Raw genomic sequence first — 21,401 nt, 5'->3', positions numbered from 1 at the left:
TTTCAAATAAATTAACAAAAAGAATATTCTATTTCATTCCATTACATTATTATGTCAGAACAAGTTAAACTAAGCTAGTTGTGGAAATCAGTGTAGCAAAGTATTATTAAATTACACAATTATGGTTTACACAAAAAATTACTATATTAATAGGAAACTACTTACTATCCTTAATATACTTGAAAAAATCAGTGAAAAAAAGTAGACAATATATGATTTTATTAATAAATAGTGTGAAAGCATCACTGACAACTGTTTAAACATTAAATTTTTAAACAACCATGTCTTGGCTTTAATATTCTGCACATTGGCCTCTATGGCACTGCAAATAAACACATGAAAATACTTTCCATTTTCATGCACAAGTAACTGAACATCGTTGACAAATTATTATGGAAAAAATAAACTCTGCAATATTCATTTGGACAGCCACAATTAAATGAATAATAAATCAAGAAATAGCCTATGCTCAACACACCCTTAGATGTCAGGTTGAAATATTTAATATTTTTAAAACTTAATTCTTCATTTTCTTTAAAGGGATTTTTTTGCATATATGGGTGCTCAACTGAAAGCAAAGGATTATATTCTTTGACCATAATAACAAAATTCAAACACAAGTGTGTGTTTGCCTCCTCATCAAAATCTCATAATCTTTCTCTTCAGGCATCATTTCCCATATTATTAATGAAAATGCTTATGAGTACTAAGCCCAAAATTCTGTCTTCAAGAGAAAATTATTATGTTAAAAAAAAGACTGGTTCATTATATTTTAAAAAAGTCAAATTCCCTCAACACTAATGCTAAAAATGACATCAATTAAATTTCTTAGTAGCCATGAAGTATATTATTTCCATAAATTTTCTGTATTTGTGCAGATTTATTTTCCTTAAGAAGTGAAATGAAGCTTGAATAATACAGTCTGTGGTGTGGTGACATCAGCAACTGCCAGTTCTTGTCCATCAACAAGTCCTAATTCTAAAAGAGAAAAAGTGTAATTAACCCAAGCAAAAAAACTCAACAAAAAAAATTATAATACACACATACACAAACTATAGAGTTCTATGGTGTAGACAACCATCAAAATCCAATTTGCTTTAATCAAGATAATTTGATGTCACGGCGATTTTTTTTTTTTAATTTTACTATAAGAGAATTCATTTTATCATCATTACCAAAGATATGTTGTTATGATTTGATCAGGTTTTTAAAAAAAAGCATTAAGAGCAAATTTAGAAAAAGCATTTACTATTTTTACTAAAAGGAAAACAGTAAACTTATGTAAAGTACCTTTCAATGTTTTGGAAAGATTTGGCCTTGTTCTTTCTTCAATAGAAGTTACTGACTAGAAAACAAAATCACTTTAATTTAACACACATTAAAGTAAAATTTAACTATTAATATTTTCTGAAAAAAATAAAAAACTGACAGTGATCACCTGTAAGTAAAGTGTTCTATTTTTTCCCTCTAATGTGGCTGTGATGGCTGGAGATTTCATCTGCCTATACATAATTATGAGAAAGAATCAAACATCATTAAAAAAAAATCTGGTTTCTGAAGTTTAAAAGAAAAAAAATGATTTTTACAACATAAAAAAATTCCACAACACTTACAGAGAAGCACTATTGGTTAGATAATCCAAAACTTCCTGTAGTTTAGCAGACGGAGAAAACTGAATATTTTGAGGAAGCTGGCTACAAGCTGGGCAGTTTTCCTACGTACATAAAACACAACAAATTACAGTGGCAATGCACCAGCACTAGTTTCCTTATAAGACAATGAAATGGAAATCAACTTGTTTTATAATCATAAAAATCTATGAAAAACTTTTTATGGTTTAGTGTGGTTTTTATAACAAATCTTTTTTCCAATTTTTAGTATATGTGCTGCTGAAGCGAGCACAATGAATCTTTTTTCTGAATTATTTTGCTATCCAATATTTATTTTAGGCTATATCTCAAAAGTAGGGTAAGTTAGAAAATAAAATATTTGGATACGGGTAATTTTATTCAAATTTCTAACCAATAATATTTAAAAATCAAAGGATGTAGGATAAAAAATATTTTCATTAGTTTAAAACTACTCACCTTTCTCTCTGCTTCAAATGTGTATGTGTATAGCCCATCTACATCATTGAATACCAAGTAATTATTGAGGGGAATGTATGCACTGTAATGAAAAAATGCTTATGTTTATATAATTAAGCCAGATTAAAACACAGATTTATATGTATATTAAAAGTGAGGCCCATTACCTTGTGGCTATTTTAAAAACCTCAGTGGCACACACAGCTAAAGAGGAGAGAAAAATTAAGATGACTTAACTCAATGAAATTATATATTTAAAAAGTTAGTTATAAATCAAGATAGATAATTTATAATGATTATTAATTTAAAAAACAAATAATATAATGAGACACAAGAGTAACAAATTTATTCCTTGTGATCCAAGTGATAGAGTAACACTACATGTTTTTTCTTCCTATTCATTAACTTAATAAACAGCCTGTTACACTAACTTAAAAGATATGGTACAGAGCAAGACATAATGGAAAACAAAAAGTAGACAAGGTCCAGTAGCTTGTTCTTTTTGGACAGCTCAATTATACAACCCTCCCCCATAAGAATTCTTGACACCAAATTCCTAGAACACAAGTAGGTGCAAAAATGTCAGTTCAGATACTGAAACACAAGCCAAAGGAAAGAAAATAAAATTAAGGGGTGGCCTTTTTTCCCTCACCTGCTATGACTGCATTTGTGGAAGCTACTGCAGGAATGATTCGTTTTACTACTCCTAAAAAAAAGAAATAAAAATGTGGTCATTTTCTTTGGAATATAGTTACCTCAAATTAGTACTAAAACTTTATTTTTTTTCAGGCTTCAAGCAGAAAATCAACTGGAAGCTTAACTGTGAAACAGTTTTCTTTCACGGTAGTCTGTTTAGAATCTTAAGCCAGAAGAAAACTCTCTCGAGTACGCTTTACATAAATACAAAATAATAATAAAAATAATAATTGCTAAAATTAGTGTGTTTACTAGTCTTCCACATACAGTGTAATGATAAAGATATTTGATTTTTCATAATATCCTTATGGTAATCTTTTTTTAAAGATGTATTGATTTATTTGAAAGGCAGAATTACAGAGAGGCAGAGGCAGAGAGAGAGAGATGGCCCAGATGGCTGCAAGGGGTGGAGCTGCACCGATCCTAAGCCAGGAGCCAGGAGCTTCTTCTGGGTCTCCCACATGGGTGCAGGAGCCCAAGGCCTTGGGCTGTCTTCTACTGCTTTCCCAGGCCACAGCAGAGAGCTGGATAGGAAGTGGAGCAGCTGGAACTTGAACCAGTGCTCTTATGAGATGCCGGTACTGCAGGTAGCAGCTTTACCCGTTAAGCCACAGCACCGGCTCCTAATATTTTTTTTAAAGATTTATTTATAGGGCTGGTGTTGTGCCTTAGTGGGTAAAAGGGCTACCCGTGATGCCGGTGCAAGACAGCCCAAGTACTTGGGCCCCTCCTAATCACATGGGTGACCTGGATGAAGCTCCTGGCCCCAGGCTTCATCCTGGCCCACTTCTGGCTGTTGTGGCCATCTGCAGAGAAAACCAACGGATGGAAGATCTCTCTGTCCCTACTTTTTCTCTGTAACTCTGCCTTTCAAATAAATAAATCTTTTAAAAAAAATAAAGGTACTGTGATTTTAAAAAAAGATAATCTGCTGGTTTACTCCCCAAATGGTCACAACAGCTAGGGTTGGGACAGGGTGAAGCCAGGAGCCAGGAATTCCATTTGGGTTTCCCATATGGGTGGCAGGGACTCAAGTACTTGAGGCATCATCTGCTGCTTCCCAGGGGCATTAGCAGGGAGCTGGATCAGGAGTAGAGTAGCCAGGCCTTGACTAGAATTTCAACATGGGATGCAGACATCTCAAGCAGCAGTTCAACCCACTGTACCACACACTGGACCCTTATGTTAGTCTTACAACTCTGTTTTAAGGGTAAGGAAAATTAAGCTGAGAGAAATTAAATAATTTATTCATAGCAATACATCTAGTAAACAGTGGTATGGCACACGAACCCAGATATGCTCCAAAGTACATATTCTTAATTGTTATTATATACACATTATACTATACTTAGAAAAGTTTGAGTAAAGTATGAAGACTAATAGTTAATATTCCCCATAAAGTAGTTGTAGTCATTCAATATAAAAAATTTCACAACAAAAAGAAAAACTACTCCTTATCATCTGTCTTTCACTATATATCCTGAGCTACACAAAATATTAAATATAGTTATCTATTTTGACCAGATGTTTTTCACATCAGTAGTCACAATAATGAATGAACAAAGCACCACTTTAAACATAATGTTTAAAGTACAAAATAATGTTTAGAATAAAAAATAAATGTCATTTTATGACTACATTTCAATTGCTGATTTTAGAAAAAGGTAGCCAAAACAAGACAAGGAAATGAAATTCTCATGAGGATCCATAGTAACAAGAGATAAACCTAAAACACCTGACCACAGAGAGGTATGATTCAGATGTCTGCGTCAGACAATGTAGTCTTGTTAAAAAAATATATATATATTAAATCAATTGTTTGGAAAATAATAAAAGATGATTATCAAAATAAAGGTGAAATAAAGCTAGAAAAACTACATAAGTTGGCAAAAGAATTTATGAATAGAACATCAGGTTAAATTTTAAGAACAAATTTTTCCAATCTTAAAAAAAACGGAGGCCTGCATTTAGCCTAGTAGTTAACAATGAACTGCCTGTGCTTGACTCCTGGATCCAGTTTCCTGCTAGTGGAGACCCCAGGAGGCAGCAGTGATGGCAGTGATGACTTAAGTAACTGGGTCCCCTGCTACTTATGTGGCAGACCTGGATTGAGCTCCCAGCTCCTGGCTTCAGTCCTGACCAGGGCTGACCAGTGTAGGCATTTGGGGAGTGAACCAGCAGATTGAAGCTCCCTCTCTCTGCCTTTCAAATCAACAATTATTAAAAAAAAAAAAAAAAAATACATGCACACACACACACAAAAGCACCCCTAAAACTGTCAATTCTATAATAGAGATACAGCTTTGCAATGGTTTATGTGGAGAAAACATCCAGATTTTTGTGGAACATCAAAGAATCAAAAGTATAACATCAATGTAAACAGAAAAACAACTAAAAATCTTGTCCTTTAAGACTGTGTTAATGATGAGAAGCAAACTGTCTAAATAAGATCAACTCTAGAAAGCCGGCGCCGTGGCTCAATAGGCTAATCCTCCACCTTGCGGCGCCGGCACACCGGGTTCTAGTCCCGGTTGGGGCGCCGGATTCTGTCCCGGTTGCCCCTCTTCCAGGCCAGCTCTCTGCTATGGCCAGGGAGTGCAGTGGAGGATGGCCCAGGTGCTTGGGCCCTGCACCCCATGGGAGACCAGGAAAAGCACCTGGCTCCTGGCTCCTGCCAGGATCAGCGCGGTGCGCCGGCTGCAGCGGCGGCCATTGGAGGGTGAACCAGCGGCAAAGGAAGACCTTTCTCTCTCTGTCTCTCTCTCTCACTGTCCACTCTGCCTGTCAAAAAAAAAAAAAAAAAAAAAAAAAATAAGATCAACTCTAGAGTGCTGCATACTAGCCTAGACAATCAGGAAAAGTATGGATAACTGGACTATCCTCAAGAAAACAATACAAGGCTGACTTGAAGCCGTATTGCCTACCAAAGAGTTAAGGCAACAAGAGAGATTTATAGCAGTGATAAACATTTGGAAGGAATAAAGAGGAGAGTAAGAAAATATCCCTGCCCTTGCAGAACAAATATTTGCTGGGCACAGGGGAAGGACAGAAAATGAATGAAGACGAATGAAGAACAAGTAAAAATAAGTTCTGGAAGAATAACAAGTCATGGGACTGAGTTCCCAGGTAGAGCTAGAGAGGGCATACCTTAAGATGGAACAGTCCATGAAGAACCTGAAGAAAGACCATTGTAGTCTGAACGAGCTAAAGACAAGGCCAGAGTGCCTGCAGCATAGCTGGGGACAGGGGATTAAACAGAATGGGAGACTCCGGCAAGAAATAGATGAAGTGATATCTTACAGACCAGAGAGAACAGTTTAAAGGTTTTTTTTCTAATTACAGTGGGGTGGGGTCATGGGGAGGAGGCCAATAGCCTTGAAGTCTGCACACTGGCATGAACTGTGATCCTGAGATTTATATCCTCAGCCTCTCCCCTTTGGCCCTGGAGAGACTTCTAGTTTCACAGAATGAACTGACCTCACAAGAGGAGTCTTCAAAAAGTTCACTGGAAGATCTCTTTCTCTTTCAAATAAATCTCTTTCTCTTTTCAAATAAATTAAAAATATTTGTTTATTTGAAATGCAGAGTTACAAAGAGAAGTAGAGACAGAGAGAGGTCTTCCATCCACTGGTTCACTCCCCAAATGGCTGCAACAGCTGGAGCTGAGCCAATCTGAAGCCAGGAGCCAGGGGCTTCTTCCAGGTCTCTCACATGTGTGCAGGGGCCCAAGGACTTGGGCCATCCCCCGCTGCTTTCCCAGGCCATAGCAGAGAGCTAGATCCTAAGTGGAGCAGCCAGGACTTGAACCGGTGCCCATATGGGATGCCGGTGCTTCAGGCCAGGGTTTTAAAAAGCTGTGTCACAGCGCTGGCCTCTTAAAATAAATCTTTTAAAATTTTTTAAAACTATGCATGGATTTCAAGAGGTTTCTTCACCAAACTAAATTATACTTTTTTTTTTTTTTTTTTTTTTTTTGACAGGCAGAGTAGACAGTGAAAGAGAGAGACAGAGAGAAAGGTCTTCCTTTTGCCGTTGATTCACCCTCCAGTGGCCGCCATGGCCGGCGCGCTGCAGCCGGCACACCGCGCTGATCCGATGGCAAGAGCCAGGTGCTTCTCCTGGTCTCCCATGGGGTGCAGGGCCCAAGCACTTGGGCCATCCTCCACTGCACTCCCTGGCCACAGCAGAGAGCTGGCCTGGAAGAGGGGCAACCGGGACAGAATCCGGCGCCCCAACCGGGACTAGAACCCGGTGTGCCGGCGCCACAAGGCGGAGGATTAGCCTAGTGAGCCGCGGCGCCGGCCCTAAATTATACTTTTAATTCCATTTTTTCACAAATTTTCTACAGTACCTTCATATGCTTTTTTTTTTTTTAATTTTTTGGGGGAAGCCAGTGGTGAAAGGGTTAAGCTGCCACTTGAGAGGCCTGCATCACAATATCAGAGTGAATGATTTAAGTCCGAACTATGTCATGCTTCCAATCCAGCTTGCTGCTAATGCACCTGGGAAGCAGGGGATGACAGCTAATCTATTTAGATTCCCATCAAGCACACAGGAGACCTGGTTGTAGTTCTGGCTCCTGACTTTGGCCTGGCCTACTCTTGGCTTTTGGAGACATTTGGGGAGTGACTCTATAGATGGAAGATATCTCTTACTCTGTCTCTCCCTGTCATTCTGCCTTTCAAATAAATAATTTAAAAAAATGAAAGAAATTTTAAAAAAGAAAGTTTTATCTCCAGAGCAGCTGGAACACAAGAAATTTAGAAAATCAAACTGAAAGGCGCTGAGAGGCTTTCTGTAAGCGTGTGCGCTTCCTCCCAGACTGACCACCTCCTCTGGCCAGTCCCTGGAAAGAGCACATGCAGCTGCCTCTAACAGACTTGGGTTTCTTCATCACTGATACGGGGGCCTTTACTCAGACTCAGAGGTACATTAGAGTCTACAACGAAATGAACCAGGATTAGTGACAACCACATCTGCAAATGTTGTATTCTGATTTGGGGGGTGGGGGACCTTACCTTTTTCTAGTTCTTAATTAGTTTTCTGCTATTGGATTCCTGAATCATATGAGGTTTTAATATCCACTTTCTCTAGAGATGCAACTTCACCTTTCTATTCTTAACACTCGTCTTAATTTTTGGTTCTGTGAATGACAGTATGTTCTACTTGGGTCATCTCTATCCCTGATGATCCCTTTCTTCATAAACAACACACAGCTTTCAGTCTGTATAACCTGTTTTAAGTTTTTCCATCCAGTATCCAAACCCTACTCCTTTAACTCCTTCTTTAAAACTTGATTTGTTGAGGGGGCTTCTTGACTAAAATTGCTCACTCAAATAACACAGGATGGGGCCAGCACTGTGGCTTAGCAGGTAAAGCCGCTGCCTGCAGTGCCAGCATCTCATATGGGCACAACTTGTGTCTTGGCTGCTCCAGTTCTCTGCTGTGGCCTGGGAAAGAAGTGGAAGATGGCCCAAATCCTTGGGCCCCAGCACCTGCATGGAGGACCCAGAAGAAGCTCCTGGATCCTGGCACAGGTCCAGCTGTTGCAGCCAACTGGGTAGAGAACCAGTGGCTGGAAGACCCCTCTTTTTCTCTGACTTTCAAATAAATAAATAAAATCTTTAAAAAAAAAAAAAAAAAAAAAAAGGAAGAAAGAAAACAGGATGATGTGAAACACCCAAAGGGTAAGAAAGCAAATGTGACAAGTGAGCCAGACCCTCTGAAGAATGCCACTTTGATTTTATTTTGCTTACAGCTAATTGTGACTAGGCTCTCTTCTTTGAAGGTTACTACTTGAAAAGGAATTATATTTGGTACCAGGACAACACTCAGACCAAACTAAAGATTTCTATTCCCAAGAGGTGATGAATTCTTCAGTGAAAGATAAATTAGTTGGTTTGACTTGGAAGATTTAGGGCCTATTCCAATCTTAAGGTACCAAGATAATGAGTTTATCAAATTCTCCCTAGGTGAGAAGCATGGACTCTACTGAACTTGACTCCCTCCTGCTTTTGGGGTACCTGTAATTCCCGTGGTACCTTTACTGAACCTTAAATGGGTGGTACTATCTAAATCGCTTATCAATTACTCCCTCCAAAGCATCCTGGGCCTAACAAAAAGGACCACCTCAAATCATAATTCATGACAAGTCACTAACTTACCTTGAGTGAGTCTATATGTGACACCCCTAATATTATACTGTGATGCTCTCTCTAAGGACTTTTGGAAAATCCACTGAATATGTTCAGGATCATCTCCATCTAATGGAATTCCTTCTGATAAGAAAAAAAAAAAAGGAAGAAGAATCAGCAGAGAACGACACAAGTATGTAATCAGAAAGCAATTTGTTTCTTAATTGTCCATATGGAAAGTATAAAAAATATTTTATATAATTCTAAATTCTATATTATTAAATTAGGTAATTATTAAATTACCTCCAAAAGGCTGTTCCTTAGGCCACTGCAACATCCTTACATACTCAATACAGTGCTCTGGTAGCCGGGGCATAGATGCAATGGTGCACATGGGAAAATTAACCTAAAATCACAGTTTATACTTTTTTAGTGAATTTTAAATGATAAATTATTTTAAAATATAAGTTATGATTTAGTTTGTAACTGTTTCTTATAACTCATCTCAGCCCTCCACTCACCTAAGCAAAATACTGTGTAATATTAACAATACCTCTAAAACTAATAGGGAGAAGCTAACTCATTTCAGTTTGGTTGACCTTCTTATAAAGTTTTGCCCTACATTTTTTAAACTTTGTTAGAACATGAGAAAACAAGTGCTACATAGATTGTCAAATGTGAATACTTTGTTAGGTCAACTAGACATTTAGATATAAAGGTATGAAACAAACAAACGCAAAAGCATATTCAGAGTTAAATCAATTCTAAATAAATATTCATAAAATTGCTTACACTTATCAAAATTTCAACTGTCCTTTACAATGGTTATATAAATTCAGGAGCTCCATCTTTAGAAGGGTCAGTCTCACCCTTGTATCTTATCTCCTCTAAAATACATTTCAAGATCCCCAGGGGTTGCCTGAACCTGCAGACAGTAACAAACCCTACATGTGTTCTATTTTTGTCCTTAAACATACCCATGATCATTTAATATATAAGTCAGACCCAGTAAAACAACAATAACTAATAAAGTAATATAATTTTAATACACTATATAAAAATATGTGAATGTGGTATCTCTCTCTCCAAATATCTTATTGCATTGAACATCTTGGCAATCTCGGCATGCAATCTTTTATCATCCTTTAAAAAGTTGAAAACTTTTGGGCCGGTGCCACGGCTCACTAGGCTAATCCTCCACCTGCGGCGCTGGCACACTGGGTTCTAGTCCCAGTTGGGGCGCAGGATTCTGTCCTGGTTGCTCCTCTTCCAGTCCAGCTCTCTGCTGTGGCCCGGAAGGGCAATGGAGGATGGCCCAAGTGCTTGGGCCCTGCATCCACATGGGAGACCAGGAAGAAGCATCTGGCTCCTGGCTTCAGATCAGCACAGGACGCCGGCCATAGCGGCCATTTGTGGGGTGAACCAACGGAAGGAAGACCTTTCTCTCTGTCTCTCTCTCACTGTCTAACTCTGCCTATTAAAAAAAAAAAGAAAAAAGAAAAAAGAAAAAAAGTTGAAAACTTTCACCTATACAATTAAAGGATGTAGTCTCAGAGGATAGCTTCTCTTTGGCATATCCAAACCACTGTCATCACTGCTCCTAAACTTTGGGACCAGTATTAAGTAAAATAAGGGTTACCTGAACACAAGTGCTATGCTACCTCAACAGTCTATCTGACAACCAAGAAGGCAGCCTCCATGGCATGGATAAGCTGGATAAAATGCCTATCTTTGATGAGACAGAACAGGACTGGTGGGACAAAGAAGGATGGTGCAAGATTTCATCATGCTACTGAGAATGGTAGATAATTTAAAACCTACGAAATATTTATTTCTGGAATTTTCACAAAATATTTTCAAACCATGGCTAACCAAGGATAACTAAAGTATTTAACATCAAAATGCAGAAAAAGGGGATAGTTTGTGGCTGATAAACAAATAGATTATACCTATATCTTGACACATAGCTTTGTGTTTCCCCTTGATCTCTACTCAAGGAAAAACTTAATACAAATGAGGTATAAAAGCATATTTTCCTCATATTTTATTACCTTTCTCCTTTGTATAATTTTAAAAACATGGTTACCCCCAATTAAAACCTAAATATTGACTAGACTTAAGAACTCAACTCTCTGCTCACCATGAAATTCTGTAACAGGAGTGAGGTAGTTTTCTGATTACCTGTGGTGGATAAAGTTCCAGCGTACATTCAATACAAGCAGTCATTCCAGGCAGAATCACGCGGGCATTTCCTTTAAAGCCTTCTGTCCCCCCATCTATCAAAGGGATGATGGAGCTTGGATCTAACACACCATCTTCATAATTCAGAAGAGATATCTAGGAAAATAATTTGAAGGATTTAAAAGGAGAAGGTGATAAGAATTTTAAAAAAGGTGCATGCTTACAATTCTGAATCAGCTGTGGTAGTGAGCTCTAATATATGAAATCAAGAAATTATAATGTCAACAATTTGTATCCTCACATGAAAAACCAATGACTGGCAATAACTAATGAAGTTTATTTAACTCAAAATTAAATAAACTCTCTATTCAGAAACACAGAATATGCAATTCTAATTTCTGTACATCAAGAGCAGCAGCAACAAGTTCAGAGAGGCATAACAACACTGAAGTCTTTACCAGCATGCCATTTATCCATCTTCTGGCTATAATGGAGTCCAGTCCACAAACAATAATATGAAATTCTAAGAGAAAAAAACACATAAGCTTAATCTAAAAGGACAGTTGCATAAGGATTTATCAACTAAGTTCATCGCCTATAACAAAGACACCACTCTGCTGGGAGGATGTGGACAGATGGGAGGTTGTGTGTGGAGAGTGGGAAGAGGCTGTGTGTGGGGAAGGTTGTGTATGTGTGAGGACAGGGGATTCTAGAAGAACTCTATACTTCCTACTCCTTTTTCTGTGAGCCTAATACTGTTCTAAAAAAAGTTTTAAATTTGCACAAAATAATTCACTAAGAAATAAACTTGTACTTATTATAAACATACACATAGAGCTCCTTATCCTTTAGTAATTCTTATTCAAGTCAGCACAGAAAAACACAGCTAGAGATCTCAATTAAGAACTAAAACAGTGAGGCCAGCGCTGTGGCATAGCGGGTAAAGCTGCTGCCTGGGCGCCAGCATCCCATATGGGCACTGGTTCGAGTCCCGACTACTCCACTTCCAATCCAGCTCTCTGCCATGGCCTGGGAAAACAGTAGAGGATGGCCCAAGTTCTTGGTCCTGGCTTTGGATTGGCCCAGCTCTGGCCATTGCAGCCATCTGGGGAGTGAACCAGCGAATATAAGACCTCTTTCTCTCTCTCCCTCTTTGCCTCTCTAACTCTACCTTTCAAATAAATAAATAAATCTTTAAAAAAAAATAAGAACTAAAGCAAGAGGATCTTCTTTTCACTCAGTCAACAGTCTCACTGAAAGGCCAATAAAGAGAGAGAAGCCACTGAAAAAGTAAGCCTTTTTAAAAAAGTAGCTAGAAACCAAAAAACTATAATAATTTAATAAATATTCCATTTCAAGTGGAACAACTTACGTCGATAGAAAGTGTCACTGAAGTCTTGAATCTTGTTGAAATGTCTGAGCAAAAGTAAAGGAACTTAAGCTGCTAAATTTTTAATTTCTCAAATGAATTTAACAATGCCACAAGGAACACACTAAAATGTGTATTTAAAACAAGAAATAATCAGTGTTAAGCAAAATACAAAGCATTCTGAAAAGATGAATGCAACTACTCTCTGACAAAAACTACTTTCTACAACTCTTCCTCTACTCAAGTTTTTCTCATCCCTTATATCATATTTATGTGTTATGACACACACTTCTTTTCAGTTTCCACATAAAATCATAAGCCCCAGGAAAGCAGAATGTGTTCTCAATCATCAGCACCACAAAGAAACACGGTTTGCTTAGTGAAAGGAATAAACACCTTACAATTCCCATTTAAGTAATTTTAAGTTACTGGAAAGCTAATTTTAAGAAAACTACATGGGGCCAGCGCCATGGCGCAGTAGATTAATCTTCCGCCTGCAGCACCGGCATCCCATATGGGCGCCGGTTCAAGTCCCGACTGCTCCTCTTCCAATCCAGCTCTCTGCTGTGGCCTGGGAAAGTAGTAGAAGATGGCCCAAGTGCTTGGGCCCCTGCACCCATGTGGGAGACTGGGAAAAAGCACCTGGCACCGGGCTCCTGGCTTCAGATCGGCGCAGCTCCGGCTGTTGCGGCCATTTGGGGAGTGAACCAATGGAAAGAAGAACTCTGTCTCTCCCTCTCACTGTATGTAACTCTACCTCTCAAATAAAAAAAATAAATAAAATAAATAAAAATTTTTAAAAAATGACAGAAAATTTCAAGAGCGTTTTTAGTGCTTATGATTTTATTATTGACGGTTTTCTTTAGGGGGTATGCAATGAGTTATTGTTTTGGCTGCCCTCACTTAACTCAGTTTGCAAGTCTCTCTTTTTACCCTATCAGATCCTACAACCAGTTCTTCCTGTGCCTGCAGGGTCCAAAAAGAACCCCATTCAAAACTGGCTGTGACTCTCATACTTTTCTCAGATGTCCACCTAGCCTATCAAGTGTACTCTCTTCATTATCTTTCTTCATTAAACTTGCCGACTTTGCTTACCAACCAACAAACAAAAAAACATAAACAAGAAAACAAAATTGGCTGTGGGTATAGACCAAACTTAAGCACTTAACTTTTTTTTAAAAGATATTATTTACTGTGGCCCGTGTTGTGGCACAGAGGGTAAAGCTGCCACCTATGATGCTGGTTTTCCATATGGACACTGGTGCAAGTCCCAGCTGCTCCATTTCTGATACAGCTACTTGCTAATAGCCTGACAAAGCAGCAGAGGATCTCTGTCTATCCCTCTCTATAACTCTGACTTTCAAAATAAATAAATAAATCTTAGGTCAGGAGTCAGGAACTCCATCCAGGTCTACCATGTAGGTAGCAGGAGCCCAAGCATTTGGGCTATCTTATGCTGCTTTCCCACGTGTTGATCAGAAGTAGAGATTCGAACCAGTGTTCCAATATGGGGTGCAAGAGGCAGCTTAGCTCTCTATGCCAGCTTCACACTTAATGTTTTAACAGCACATTTATGGAAAAAAAAATGGTTTAATATCTCTAATGAAGCAATTTTAGTAATACATACATCATACTGCTTCTCTAAATTTAAAAAGTCTTTTCTACATTTTTCAAAAGCAGTATGGTGAAAAGAGGGACAATATAAAATGCTTGCTCCATATTTTTTAATTATTGCCTACAGATAAAGCTGTAAAAAAAATAACTTCTAGTTCTCACCCATGCCAGACCTCTATTCCTTTCAAACGCTAGGCAAGCAGCATACATAAGCCAAAGCTAGAGTATGGTCAAAAGAACAAACAAGGGGCAGGCACTATGGCACAGTGAGCTAAGCTACCACTTGTGAGTGATGGCATTACATGAGAGTGCAAGTTTACACCGCAGCGTCTCCACTTCTGATCTAGCTTCCTGTGAGGTGGCAGATGATGGCTCAACTGACCGAGTTCCTATCCCATGTGGGATACTTAGGATAAGAGTTCTGGGTTCCTGGCTGGGGGAATTTTGGGAGTAAACCAATAGATGGAAGGTCTCTTTCTCTGTCATTCTTTCAAGTAGATGAAAATAAACAAGCATTAAGAAAAACAATGAACATTGGAGAAATGGAAAAAAAGAAGCAAACACTGGGAACCAACAGCAAAACCAAGAAATTCCATCTCCTGGATTTCCATAAAATACCCAAAATAGGGGCCAGCGCTGTGGCGTAGCGGATAAAGCCACCACCTGCGATGCCGGCATCCCATATGGGTGCTTGCTCTCTGCCTCTGCCTCTCATTAACTCTTTCAAATAAATATATAAATCTTTAAAAAAAATACCCAAAATACTCATAAATAATGGGGATAAAAGAATTTTCCTTTTTCATACAAAAGATTTGCATTTTTAAAGTTTTAATTTTAAAATCATATAGACTCAGAAAATTGCAGAGGCAATATGGACCTTTTATAGTCATATTTTAAATAACTATTATACATTATCAAAACCAGAACAAAATACTGTGTATGGGGCTCTGTCACTTAAACATGGAGCAGATTTGTGTAACCACTGCCCTAACCAAGATCTTCAATTCTTTTTTTTTTTTAAAGATTTATTTATTTTATTTGAAAGGGAGGATTAAAGAGAAAGGGAGAGATAGAATTAAAGAGACAGACTGATAGAGAAGGATCTCCTATCTTTTGGTTCACTCCCCTGATGGCCGCAATTACCAGGGTTGGGCCAGGCTGAAGCCAGGAGCTTCTTCCAGGTCTCCCACATGGGTGGCAGGGGTCCAAACACTTGAGCCATCTTCCATTGCTTTTCCCAGGCCATTAGCAGGAAGCTGGATCAGAAGAGAAGTAGCCAGGACATGAACCAGAACCCATATGGCAACTTTACCCACTATACCACAACAACAGCCCCGATCCTCAACTATTCTATCATCACAATGACCTCTCTCTTGCTAACATTTTATAGTCACAGCAGTTCTCAACCACAGGCCAGATCCCTGGCAACCATTAATCTGTTCCCCATCTCTATAATTTTGTCATTTCAAGAATGTTATATAAATGGAATCATGCAGCACACAGCTTTTTGAGAGTGGTATTTTTCACTCACCATAATGCCCTTGAGATCCAGGCAAGCTGTTGCATGTGACATTAGTTATTTATCAGGAACATTCCATGATATGGGTGACCACATATATTTTTAAAAGGGCTTTACTATTGGTTTTTAGTTTTCTTATTTAATTGAGAGGCAGACACATATAAACAAATAAAGAGAGCTCCATCTGCTGGTTCACTCCCCAAATGCCTGGGCCAGGCATCAGCTTGGAGCTGAGAACTCAATCTGGGTCTCCCATGAGAGTGGTAGGGGATCTAACTGGAGCCATTACCTACTGTCTTCCATTTAACAGGAAGCTGGAATTGGTAGCACAGCCAGGATCCAAAACCAGGCACACTGATATGGGATGCAGGGTGTCCTAAACAGCTCTTAACTCCTGCCTCACTATATGTCCAACAATTCATACACTGAGAGAGCTTGGATTATTTCCAGTTTGGGCCTACCATAAATAAAAATGCTGTGAATACTGGTTCCTACCAGTATTTATGTAGACCTAACTGTTCATTTCTTTGGTATAAATATTCAGGAGTAAATTGATAAGGTTGCAAGGTAAGGGATTGGTAAGTAGGATTGCTTATATCTTTAAGAAATAAACTATTTTAGATATGGCTGTATCATTTGACATTCCTATCAGAAATGTACTTAGTCTTCAAAAAGTTCATGGAAAATGCAAATTATGAATACAGCATACACGAATTTCCAATTTTTGCACCAACATCATTTAATTCCATTTGCCTATGAACTTTTTGCAGTACCCCTGTTTGAGTGATCAAATTTTTTCTGTATCTTCAGCGCATTTCATATTGTCACTATCTCCTACTTCAGCTAAACAGGTGTGAAGTTGTACCTCATAGTCTTAATTTCATACTGAAAATCTTTTTTTTTTTTTTCTTCACTGAACAACTTTCTATGTAAATTTTTTTTTCAATGTGCATTTTACCATCTGTTTTAGCAAAATACCCCATCACATCTTCATTTTCTAACTGGACTGGTTCATTGTGGAGTTTTGAGGGCTTTTTTATGTATCCTAGACATAAGTCTTATGCCAAATACTTTACAAGTATTTTCTCCAGTCTGTATGTAGCTTGTCTTTTCATCTCCTTTACAAGGGTCATTGACAGAGCAAAAGTTTTTAATTTGATGAAATCACATTTATCATTATTTTCCTTCTACAGGTCATACTTTTGATGTAGTCTATTGTCTCTTCACTAATCTCTAGGTTCCAAATATCTTCTACTTCTTAATGTTTTTAAAAATATTTATTTATTTGAAAGCCAAAGTGAGAGCGACCAATCTTCCATTGGCTGGTTTACTGCCCAAATTCTTACAGCATCCAGATCTAGGCCAGACTGAAGCCAGGGGCCAGGAACCCCATCCAGGTCTTCCATTCAGATGGCAGGAACCGAGTACTTGGGCACATTAGCCGGAAGCTGGAATAGAAGCCCAGAATAGCTGAGACTTAAACCAAGCACTCCAATATTGGATGTAGGTATCCCAAATCACAGCTTAACCCACATGGCAAAACCCCACCCACATCATCTACTTTTTAAAAGAGAGACTGAAAGAGGTCCCATTCACTGGTTCACAGACCAAATGCCCACAGGAGATGAGGGCCTAGGCTGTTGGACAGCCAGGAGAAGGGAACTCAACCTAGGTCTTCCACGGAGGCAGCAGGACCCAATCACTTGAGCCATCACTGCTGCCTCCCAAAGGCCTGCATTAGCAAAAAGCTGGCATCAGGAGCTGGAACCCCGTACTTCAATCTGGTACTCAGGCACCTTAACCACTGGGCTAAGTTCACACCCCTTCAAGATCTGGATTACCTCTTAAAGTTTTTTAGCTTTACATTTTATAACTTGTACATAGGGTCCATTTTGAGTTAATTTTTGTAGAAGATGTGAAGTTTAGGTCAAGCCTTATTTTTTTGCCTATGGATATCCAATTGCTCCAGTACAATTTGTTGAAGAAACTATCCTTCCCCCACTAAATTGATTTAAATCTTTGTCAAAAATCAATTGGCCATAGTTGCATGGGGCCATTTCTGGTTTTTCTAGAATGTTCCACCAATCTATTTTTCTGTGACAATACCATACAGTCTTGATTATTGTAGTTATGTAAGTAAATCTACAACTTGGATACTGATTCCACCTACTTTATTCTTTTCCAAAATCATCTTAGAATTCCTTTGCCTTTCCATATAAATTAGAGTAATCTTATTTCTAACAACAAAAAAAAATTACTAAGATTTTGATAAAAACATGCATACAAATTTGGATGGAAGTGACGTTTTCATTATATTGATTCTTTCAATCCTTGAACAGGCAATATCTTTCCATTATTCAGATCTTTCTTTTATCAGCATTTTGTAGTTTCAGTATTTATCTTACTAGATTTACATCTATTTCTCTTTTTGAGCAGTTGTTAATGGCATTTTATTTGAAAGTACAGTTTCCACGTTTGCTATATATAGAAATAAACTATACATAGAAATAAACTTGATTTCTCTATGTTGATTTGGTATTCTGTAGGATTTCCTACAAAGAAATCCCATATTCTAATTTTCCAAAAAATATCAAGTTACCAAGGTCTAAATTCACATAGTAGAGCATGAATACTTTAAAAATATTATTTCACAGGACCAGCACTGTGGTGTAGCAGGTAAAGCCATGCTTGCAACAACAGTAGCCCATATGGAGCCTGTATGCTCCACTTCTGATCCAGCTCCTTGGTAACGGCCAGAGAAAACAGTGGAAGATGGTTCAAGTACTTGGGCCCCAGCACCTACATGGGAGACCTGGAAGAAGCTCCTGGCTCCAGCCTTTGGCCTGGCCTAGCTCCGGCCATTGCAGCCACCTGGGCGCTGAAACAGCAGATGGAAAATCTGTGTCTCTCCCTTTCTCTCTGTAACTCTGCTTTTCAAATAAATAAGTATTATTTCTCCTCTGCTTCCTGGTTCAACATGTGACTGTTCCTCCATACCTGCTCCACCACGGCCAACCTCCATCAGATGAGACTAATGGGGTCACCTGATTCTAAACTATGAGATTCCAAACTAATCATTAGCATCAACAATCCAAGGTTAACCCAATAGCCAAGGCCAGGATGAATGAGAAATGCCAGCTAAGGAAATAAGAAATGCCCACAGATTAAGGACCATTTTGCCTTATTTCTTGCTTCTGTGACAGGGAACTCCTCATGCCTCCATTGGAAGGCCTTGACCAGTGACTTTCATTGGCCCCTCTTGGGTCTGGGACATGGTGAGAGTAATGAGAGATCATGGATCTCTTAGTCCAGATCTGCATCCAAGGATATGCCTGGCTCTGATGGGTCTGCTCTTTCACCAGGGATCTGGATGAAGCACTTGGTACTCCTCTTTTCTGGGAACATATACCCTTAGAAAGATGCACACTAAAAAACAAGAATCAAAGCCTGGCCAGCTTAAACATATTTATGAAAATAATATTGTAGCACAGGAGGTTTAGCTGCTATCTGCTGTAATGCCGGCACTCCATATGAGTGACAGCTCACATTCCAGCTGCCCCACCTCTGATCCTGCTCCCTGCTAATGTGCCTGGGAAAGCAAAAGAAAACAGCTCAAGTACCTGGGCCCCTGACACCCACATGGGAGACCTGGATGGAGTTTCAGGCTCCTGACTTTGGCTTCACGAAACCCCTATTGTGTTGCCATCTGGGGACTGAACCAGCAGATGGAAGATCAACCTCTGTCTCTCCCCCATCTCTGTAACCCTTTCAAATAAATTTTTAAAATTAAAAAAAAAAACAAACAAACAAACAAAAAAAAACTATTTGAAATTTCTCCTGTCCCCGAGACAGGACATAAAAAAATGTAGCTTGAGTCACTGACCTTGTGAACATTCCATTCTTTTTTTTTTTTTTTTTTTTAACAGGCAGAGTGGACAGTGAGAGGCAGAGAGAAAAGTCCTCCTTTACCATTGGTTCACCCTCCAATGGCCACTGCGGCCGCCACACCGTGCTGATCCGAAGCCAGGAGCCAGGTGCTTCCTCCTCGTCTCCCATGTGGGTGCAGGGCCCAAGCACTTGGGCCATCCTCCACTGCACTCCCGGGCCACAGCAGAGAGCTGGACTGGAAGAGGGGCAACCGGGACAGAATCCGGCACCCCAACCGGGGCTAGAACCCAGTGTGCCGGCACCGCAGGTGGAGGATTAGCCTATTGAGCCACGGCGCCGGCCGTGAACATTCCATTCTAAGCAGCCAAAAAGGACCAGTTTGGGAGACAGGCATTGTGTGTGTGGTACAGCAGGTCAAGCCACCGACTAGATGCACACATCCAAATTAATATGTTGGTTCAAGTCCCAGCTTCAGACCCAGGTCCTTGTCAACACATCTTGGGAGGCAGCAGATAGCTCAAGTGCTTAGGTACCTGCTGCCACCCACGTGAAGACCCAAATAGAGTTCCTGGCTATAAGCTTCAGCCTGGCCTATCTTAGCTGTTGTGTTCCTTTGGGAATGAACTAGCACATGGAAGATCTCCCTTTTCTCTCTTCTCTGTCATTCAAAGGATGAATTTTTTTAAAAAAGTTTATTTTTAAAAAGGAGAGGAGAAATTTGATGATTCTTGTCTTGCTTTTTTTTCTTCTATAGCAATCAAGTGTGATCCAGATTTACTACTGTGGGAACAGTAACATCAACAGCAATAATAACAATTTGCACTTATTTTTAACTATTTCAGCTATAATAATATTACTTGACTGTGACTATTTTAAAAATTATTGGGACAGATGGTGTGGAGCAGTGATTAAGACACCATTTGGGGGCCAATGCTGTGGCACAGTGGGTGAAGCTGCCACCTACAGTGATGGCATCCCATATGCGTGCAGGTTCAAGGCCCAGCCACTCCACTTCCAATCCAGCTCTCTGCTATGGCCTGGGAAAGCAGTGAAAGATGGCACAAGTCCTTGGGCCTCTGAACCTGTGTGGGAGACCCGGAAGACGTTCCTGGCTCCTGGCTTTGTGTCATATCAGCTCAGCTCTGGCTGTTGCAGCCACTTACAGAATGAACCAGTGGATGGAAGATCTCTCTTTCTGCCTCCCTGTAACTCTTTCAAATAAATAAGTAATCTCAAAAAAAAAAAAAAAAAAAAAAAAAGGCATCCCAAAAGAGTGCTGGGTTTAAGTCTCAGCTCCACTTGTGATTCATGCTTCCTGCTAATGTGCACTCTGGGAAGCAGCACATGACATGAAAGACGGCTCAAGTACTTGGGTCCCTGCCACCACGTCAGAGACCTCAACAGATTCAAGGCTCCCGACTTTGACCTAGCCCAGTCCTGGCTACTACAAGCATTTGGGAAGTCAAACAGTGGATAGAAGATGTATCTCTGTCTTTTTCTCTTTGCCTTTCAAATTAACAAAATTATTATTATTATTTTTTAAAGATTTTATTTATTTACATGAAGGGCAGAGAGAGAGAAAGAGAGAGAGAGAGAGAGAGAGATCTTCCATCCACTGGTTCACTCACCAAATGGCCACAATGGCCGGCGCTGGGCAGATCTGAAGTCAGGAACCAGGAGCTTCCTCCAGGTCCCCGACATGGGTACAGGGGCCCAAACACTTGGGCCATCATCCACTGCTTTCCCAGGCACATCAGCAGGAAGATGGATCAGACATGGAGCAGTTGGGACTTGAATCAGAGCCCATATGGGATGCCGGCACTGCAGGCGGCGGCTTTACCCGCTATGCCACAGCGCCGGCCCAAAAAATTATTTAAAAACATATTTCTTGAAAAATAAAATTTTTAACATGC

At 39.4% G+C, this 21,401-nt stretch overlaps 1 protein-coding gene across 7 annotated transcripts in view; it reads right to left on the bottom strand.

The window, feature by feature from the left end:
• Nucleotides 1-202: 202 nt before the first annotated feature.
• Nucleotides 203-21,401, bottom strand: part of UBA3 (ubiquitin like modifier activating enzyme 3) — a 35,866-nt gene continuing 14,667 nt past the window's right edge. For 5 of the 7 annotated variants that reach the window (XM_002713305.5, XM_051851485.2, XM_002713306.5 and 2 more), the window contains 12 exons: nt 12,471-12,514; nt 11,557-11,621; nt 11,099-11,254; nt 9,221-9,323; nt 8,948-9,061; nt 2,740-2,793; nt 2,255-2,291; nt 2,088-2,169; nt 1,614-1,714; nt 1,439-1,502; nt 1,291-1,345; nt 203-978 (listed from right to left, as the gene is read on the bottom strand). In XM_002713305.5, the coding sequence (XP_002713351.1) occupies nt 890-978; nt 1,291-1,345; nt 1,439-1,502; nt 1,614-1,714; nt 2,088-2,169; nt 2,255-2,291; nt 2,740-2,793; nt 8,948-9,061; nt 9,221-9,323; nt 11,099-11,254; nt 11,557-11,621; nt 12,471-12,514 (964 nt within the window). In that variant the 3' untranslated portion in view covers nt 203-889. The remainder of the gene's footprint in view (nt 979-1,290; nt 1,346-1,438; nt 1,503-1,613; nt 1,715-2,087; nt 2,170-2,254; nt 2,292-2,739; nt 2,794-8,947; nt 9,062-9,220; nt 9,324-11,098; nt 11,255-11,556; nt 11,622-12,470; nt 12,515-21,401) is intronic. The other 2 variants (XM_008260916.4, XM_070050613.1) reach the window with 1 other exon arrangement.

This window comes from Oryctolagus cuniculus, chromosome 10, assembly GCF_964237555.1.
Source record: "Oryctolagus cuniculus chromosome 10, mOryCun1.1, whole genome shotgun sequence".
NCBI classification, from domain to species: domain Eukaryota; kingdom Metazoa; phylum Chordata; class Mammalia; order Lagomorpha; family Leporidae; genus Oryctolagus; species Oryctolagus cuniculus.
The sequence above is the reverse complement of the archived record's forward strand: the minus strand, read 5'-3'. Positions and strand labels throughout refer to the sequence as shown.